Source organism: Dipodomys ordii, unplaced genomic scaffold (assembly GCF_000151885.1).
Source record: "Dipodomys ordii isolate 6190 unplaced genomic scaffold, Dord_2.0 Scaffold7, whole genome shotgun sequence".
Classification (NCBI taxonomy): Eukaryota; Metazoa; Chordata; class Mammalia; order Rodentia; family Heteromyidae; genus Dipodomys; species Dipodomys ordii.
The window spans coordinates 5,114,362-5,122,006 of NW_012267223.1; the positions used below are offsets into that span (position 1 = coordinate 5,114,362).

General features: G+C 41.5%; 1 protein-coding gene across 1 annotated transcript in view; it reads right to left on the bottom strand.

Moving 5' to 3' along the window:
* The window catches only part of Smurf2 (SMAD specific E3 ubiquitin protein ligase 2), a 69,017-nt gene that overhangs the window by 18,778 nt on the left and 42,594 nt on the right, over positions 1–7,645 (bottom strand). Inside the window, exons 10-11 of the mRNA XM_013036586.1 lie at positions 4,469–4,664; positions 1,629–1,732 (exon numbers count right to left, since the gene is read on the bottom strand). Coding sequence (XP_012892040.1) covers positions 1,629–1,732; positions 4,469–4,664 — 300 coding nt within the window. The remainder of the gene's footprint in view (positions 1–1,628; positions 1,733–4,468; positions 4,665–7,645) is intronic.

Consider the following 7,645-nt stretch of genomic DNA (forward strand, 5'->3'; position numbering starts at 1 on the left):
TGTGTGTGTACCAGAAACATACTGATTTGATGGCATTCAGCTCACTCTGATACAGGGGTGTGCATGTACCAGTGGGGGGTGTGTACCAGTGTGTGTGTGTGTATCAGAAACACATTGATTTGATGGGATTCAGCTCAGTGGCAAATGTGTGTGTGTGTGCGCGCACGTGCGCGCTCGCCAGAAACATACTGATTTGATGTGTGTGTGTGTAACAGAAACATATTGATTTGATGGGATTCAGCTCAGTCGCAAATCGGGTGTGTGTGTGTGTGTGTACCAGAAACATACTGATTTGATGTATGGGTGTGTGTGTGTGTGTGTGTGTGTATACACCAGAAATATACTGATTTGGTGGGATTCAGCTCAGTGGCAAATCAGGTTCCCTAACTGTTTGATCACCAGCACCACAAAAGAACCTCTCCCCACAAAGAATCAATTAGACTTGATGTATAATTGAATACATAAATATAGCAGCAACATGCTGCCCTCTATATGAAAACATACATATATCATGAGATATACACATATGCTCATCTATGTGCATTCAATGTTTAAAAAAAAAACCCACAACAAAGAGCCAGAGAAAAAATCTCAAGGCTGTTCCTGACAAAATTGGGTTTCATTTTTGTTTTTTTGCAGTACTGGCACTCTTACATTGAGCCATACCTGTAAACTATTTCTGACAATGTAAAATAGAGGAAAAACACATGCTGAAGAAGAGATAGTGAAATTGCAGGCCTGCAAGCACTACTAACAGTCCTTAATGGAATGCAGCTACTTTTCAGAGAAAGTCTGGTTGGGTCCTATCACGCATCTGGGAGTAGAAAGGTAATAGTACTCCTCTAATCTCAGTGTCAATGTAACTATTAGGATTTCCTCTCTATAAAACCCAAGAAACATTGTACTAGAAAATAAATGTCATAGAAGTTACAAGAAGAATCTTATATTTCCTAAGTATAAAGATGCATGTCACAGCTGGTCGCCAGTGGCTCACGCCTATAATCCTAGCTACTCAGGAGACTGAGATCTGAGGATTGCGGTTCAAAACCAGCCCGGGGGCTAGGAAGGTGGCTCAGTGGTAGAGTACTTGCCTTGCATGCTCAAGGCCCTGAGTTCGATTCCTCAGCACTACGTAAGAAAAAAGCCGGAAGTGGCGCTGTGGCTCAAGTGGTAGAGTGCTAGCCTTGAGCTGAAGAGCTGAGGGACAGCGCCCAGGCCCAGAGTTCAGGCCCCACGACCGGACCCAAAAAAAAAAAAAAAACAGCCCGGGCAGGAAAGTCCGTGAGACTCTTATCTGTAATAAACCACTAGAAAACACAAATTGGCACTGTGGCTCAAGCGGTAGAGTGCTCGCCTTGAGCTGAAGAGCTCAGAGATAGCACTCAAGTCCAGAGTTCAAGCCCCATGACTGACAAAAAAAAAAAAAACAGCCCGGGCAGGAAAGTCCGTGAGACTCTTATCTCCAATAAACCACTAGAAAACTGGAAGTGGCACTGTGGCTCAAGCAATAGAGCCCTCACCTTGAGCTAAAGAGCACAGGGACAGCACCCAAACCCAGAGTTCAAGCCCCACGACCGACCAAAAAAAAATAAAAAGATGCATGTCACTAACTGTAAACAAGTCTTTACCTTGCAACCCCTCCATAGTCAAGGCCTTCTTCTCCTCGAAATTTAATCATTAATCGCTTCCAGAGATCTTTTGGTCTCATTTTCATGACCTGTCGGTAAGATTCCTAAAAAGCAATTAATACATTGTCATTACCAGGTGCTGTTATTACCAGCCTCTTATTTAAACACTCCCTTTATCAACCACAAATTTAAATAAGCTTAAAATTCACTGATTCGGCTGAGAATGTGGCTTAGTGGTAGAGTCCTTGCCTAGCATGCATGAAGCCCTGGGTTTGATTCATCGGTACCACATAAACAGAAAAAGCCAGAAGTGATGCTGTGGTTCAAGTGGGAGAGTGCTAGCCTTGAGTGAAAAAATGCTCAGGGACAGTGCTGAGGCCCTGAGTTCAAGCTGTAGAACTGGCAAAACAACAACAATAATACTGGTCCTATGAACAGATTCTAAACTTCATGAAACAAGATTCATGGGACGCCGGGCACCGGTGGCTCATGCCTGTAATCCTAGCTACTCAGGAGGCTGAGATCTGAGGATCCTGGTTCAAAGCTAGCCCGGGCAGGAAAGTCCGTGAGACTCTTATCTCCAATAAACCACTAGAAAAACAGAAGTGGCTCTGTGGCTCAAGCGGTAGAGCACTCGCCTTGAGCTGAAGAGTGCAGCGACAGCACCCAAGCCCAGAGTTCAAGCCCCATGACTGACCAAAAAAAAAAAAAAGATTCATGGGACTTCTGAAACAAAATGTAGAGACAGGGAGGAGGGAGGGAGAGATTTTACTTCTACTACAATGAAGTCATTTGATAAATATTTTATTCTAAGTCTACCAGATGCAAACTCCATATTTTAGCTCTAAGAATCATAGTTTACAGTATTATTCAACATTAAAATCGAACTATGGTAGAGATATCGAATTTTTTTTTTCTTTTTTTTGGTCGGTTGTGGGCCTGAACTCTGGGCGAGGGCGCTGTCCCTCAGCTTTTCAGCTGTAGACTAGAGCTCTACCACTTGAGCCTCACTTCTGGCTTTTTCTGCTTATGTGGTGCTGAGGAATCCAACAGAGGGCTTCATGCATGCGAGGCAAGCGCTCTACCTACCACTGAGCCACCCTCACTTTCCCAGTCCCGAGAGATACTGAACTTTTAAACATTGGTTGACCTAATTTTAGGTCATAGGTACTAGAAGAAAGTAAATGTTAAGTCAGGTACCAGTGGCTCATGCCTGTAATCCTGGCTACTCAGGAGACTGAGATCTAAGGATCACGGTTCAAAGCCAGCCCAGGCAGGAAAGTCTGTGGGGCTTGAACTCTGGGCCTGGGCGCTGTCCCTCAGCTCTGCAGCTCAAGGCGAGCGCTCTACCACTTGAGCTACAGCGCCACTTCCGGATTTCTGGTGGTTTATTGGAGATAGGAGTCTCACGGTCTCTCCTGCCCAGAGTGGCTTTGAACCGTGATCCTCAGATCTCAGCCTCCTGAGTAGCTAGGATTACAGGCGTGAGCCACCAGCACTGGGCATCTGTGAGACTCTTATCTCCAATTAACCACCAGAAAACCAGAAGTGGAGCTGTGGTTCAAAGTGGTAGAGCACTACTTGAATAGAAAAGCTCAGGGACAGCACCTAGGTCCTGAGTTCAAGCCCCACAACAGATATTTTTTAAAAAGTTAAAAATCAGAAAATTTAGGTAAAATCATTCATATGTTCATTCCATAGATAACTTTTACATCTTTTTTTTTTGGCTTTTTTATTAACATACACTAGCTATACACAAAGGGATTTCATTGTGAAATTTCTATGCAGATATACAATGAGCTTCAACTCACATCTACAAACAAGGTTAAGAATTCTCTCAGAGGGGGAAAAATTCACCCTTTAGCACAAGGATTATCAAGTCCCACTAGCCTCTTGTTCAGCAATCTCCAGAGAAGGAAATACCTGCCTTTGACCTCTACCACCTTTCAGTTGACTTTCAGGCTATAATCCAAAGTTAAAAGTATATATCAGAAAGAAAGATTTTTCAACAAATTAAATAGTCCAATAGTAGTGAAACATAAGAGCTTTTTTTATTTATGAATCTCTTACCATTCAGAGCAGTTAAAACATACATGATGGATATTTATGACCATTTAAATTCAATAACAAATAAGTATTTGCAATGCAGACACCAAACTAAACCAATTAGCTTACCTAGCAATTATCATTCAATAAGTGCTTACCTTCTACACTGTCTCCCCAATATTATTGACTTTTGCTTCCTATAATTAAAAAATTTAGCCAGGTGCAGTGGCTCATACCTTTAATCCTAGCTACTGAGGAAATTGAGATCTGAAGATCATAGCTCATAGCCAGCCCAGGCAGAAATGTTTGTGAACCTCTTATCTCCAACTAACCACCAAAAAGCAAATAGTGCTATGGCTCTAGGGGTACAGCACCAGCCTTGAGTGAAAAAGCTAAGGAACAATGCTCAGGCTGAGTCAAACCCCAGACCAGGAACATGCAGTGCACACAGCACACACAGCATACACATACATACATACGCACTCTCTCTCTCTTTCTCTCTCTCTCTCTCACACACACACTCTTATAAAGAGTCCAACAACAGTACTCCTGGAAAAGAGCAAAACACGAAATTTAATTTTTCCTTTTTAAAAATAAGATTAAAGGCATGGCTCAAGTGATAGAGCACCAGTCTAACAAGCATAACACCCAGAATTCAAATCCAAAAATTTCCCAAGAAGGGAGAAAGGGAGAGAGAGGGAAGGAGGAAAGGAGGGAGGAAGGGACAGAGGGAGGGAGGGATGGAGGGAGGGAGGGATGGAGGGAGGGACGGAAGAAGGAAGGGACTGATTTACCTCAAAAATCTCTTCCCTGGAAACTTCGATGCGGCAATGGCCAGCCTGTGGCTGTTGTTGAGAAAGTTCTTGCCGCAAGATTTTTAGTTTCTGAACCAGATCTCGCTTGTACCTGGGCACCGTGAGACACTCTGTGTCATCAGGGCATAATGACACCACTTGCTGTTGCTGTTGGTCTTTTAGTTGGTTCTGCCTACTGGAAGTAAACAAAAATGTTATTATGAAAGCATTTTAAATTTTTAAAAGATTGGAACTATACATTTAAAATAGCATTAGACCATAAAGTAATTCTAGTTACACCATTTTCCAAGCCTGAGACATATGATTAGCCTAACATTTTTTGAAATGATACAGCTCCAAAATTATTTTTCATATTCTTATGAATTGATAGAATTTTTTTTTTTGGTTGGTCATAGGGCCTGGGCGCTGTCCCTCAGCTCTTCAGCTCATGGAGAGCGCTCTATACATGAGCCATAGCACCACTTCCAGTTTTCTGGTGGATCATTGGAGGTAAGAGTCTCATAGGGGCTGGGAAGGTGGCTCAGTGGTAGAGCGCTTGCCTTGCATGCCTGAGGCCCTGAGTTCGATTCTTCAGCACCACATAAGCAAAAAGAAAAAAGCCAGAAGTGGCACTGTGGCTCAAGTGGTAGAGCGCTAGCCTTGAGCTGAAGAGCTGAGGGACAGCGCCCAGGCCCAGAGTTCAGGCCCCATGACTGGACCCAAAAAAAAAAAAAAAAAAGAGTCTCATAGACTTTTCCTCCCGGGCTGGTTTTGAGCCACGATCCTCAGATCTCAGCCTCCTGCGGAGCTAGGTTTATAGGCGTGAACCACCAGCACCCAGCGGAATTGATAGAATTCTTATGTGATAGAACTGGATAAAGAAGATTTATCCATAATGCTTTACAAGCTGCTTAGAATGAATCCTTCAAATACCATTTCCATGTCTTCTACTCTTCTATATTTTTCCACCGTTCATTCTAAAATTCAGGCAGATGACAAACACTGCTTGTTAGAGTTTGCCTTTATAGATGAACCAAACAAGAATGGACCTGGCATCTTAGCAGAGATCCTTCATCCTGTACTTGTTCTAAATTGGACCACAAGAATTTGGGCAATCATATATGTTACTGACATGAAGAAAGAAGTACTTTACAAACAAGTTTAAGTGTTTTGTGTGTAGCAAAATACCCATAATAATTATGTATTTGGCTCTTTTTAATATGCATTCAGTGATACATTATGTACATTCTCCAGCTAGAGGTGAGATTCAAGTAGAAAAGCCCTTGCTTAGCCAGCCCAAGGCCCTGAGTTCAAACCTTGGTACCTCCAAAGGAGGGCTGTGCTAAAGTGACTTATGATTCACCACATTAGCTTGCCAGTACAATACACATATTTTTATCCTACTAGCATAAAACCTTATACTGCATCTAAGATTTTTTAAACACCTCTATAATGTCAGAAAGTAATCAATTCCAATAAGAGGTCAGGAAGGTAAAAAATGTTACTATGTTATAATATTAAAATGTTATTGATAGGGGCTGGCAAGGTGGCTCAGTGGTAGAGCGCTTGTCTTGCATGCCCGAGGCCCTGGGTTCAATTCCTCAGCACCACATAAGCAAAAAGAAAAAAGAAAGCCGTAAGTGGCGCTGTGGCTCAAGTGGTAGAGCACTAGCCTTGAGCTGAAGAGCTGAGGAAAACCCCCAGGCCCAGAGTTCAGGCCTCACGACTAGACCCCCCAAAAAAAAAAGTTATTGATATTAAAAGTTACTAATGTCTACATGCAATCATTGATAAAGTTTGGAAGTTAAATTAATTTTACACATAATAAACAAGATAATCTCCTAATCTAAAAGCAAAAGGCAATAGTGCAATAGTATATATCATAAAATACAGGTAAATAGCTTTCACTTCTCTAATAGATCACTCAAATTTACATATAATTATTCTTACAAACCAGGCAAACTTAATACCTAAAACGTGTATCATATGAGGAAAATACAACATTGTTGAAAACATAAAGCCAATAATAACCACTCTTCCAAATGTTTCATGTTTTATATATAGACACAAAATCAAAACAAATCAAAATCAATACAAAGCATTGCATAAATAACTATCTAATCCTCCTTTTTTCTCCCATTTTTTGAGACTGGGTCTTACTATATGGTCTAGGTTGGCTTCAAGTGATAAAGTGGAAAACACCTGCCTAGTAAGATGAGATCCTGAGTTTAATCCTCTGTACTCAAAAAAGAAGAAAAAAAGACAAGTCATGGAGTCAGAGAAAAATCTTTGGAAGCAAATACTTCTATACCTAAGTATCTAAAGGACTCCCAAAACTCAACAATAATTTTTTTTAAATAGCTAAATTAAAAAAGGAGAGGGAAAACAAAGATTTTTACCAAGAAAGATATATGGATGGCAAGTGAACACATTAAAGATGTTCAACAGCGTCAGTGATTACAGGGGGAAAAAACCAAACATTAAATCCAGAATGATACACCATTAGAATGTCTAAAATTAATACAGTTAACTATACCAGGTGTTAGAAAGGATGTGCAGCAACTTAAACATTAATATACTACTGGAAAGATTGTAAAATGGTATATTCATTTTGAAAAGCAACCTGGCACTTTCTCCAAAAGTTACACATACCAAGGGGTGTGACTCAAGCAGTAGAACACTAGCTCGAAACCCTGTATTTAATCCCCAGGACCAGGGTGGGGGGAAAAGCAGCTCACCCCTGCAATAGGCCTAGCTTCTCAGATCTGGGAGATTACGATTTTGAAGCCAGCCTAGGCAAAAAGTTTGGGAGATTTTTGTCTCTAATTAACTAACAAAAACAAAGGGCTGGACATATGGCTTAAGTGGTAGACCACTAGTCAAGTAAGCCAAATAAGCATGAAGCTCTAAATTCAAACAGAAATATTGCCCCTACCCAAAAAAAGAAAGAATAGGAAGGAGGGAAGGAAGAAAGTAGGAGAGGGGAAGAAAGGAATGACAGGGAGGGAAGAAGAGAAAAGTGGGAAAGAGAGAGGTGAGAGAAGGGAGGGAAGAAGGGAGAGGGGGAGGAGAGGGAGGAGAGAAAGATAAAGAGAGAAAAAGGAAGGAAGGAAGGAAGGAAGGAAGGAAGGAAGGAAGGAAGGAAGGAAGGAAGAAAGGAAGGAAGGAAGGAAGGAA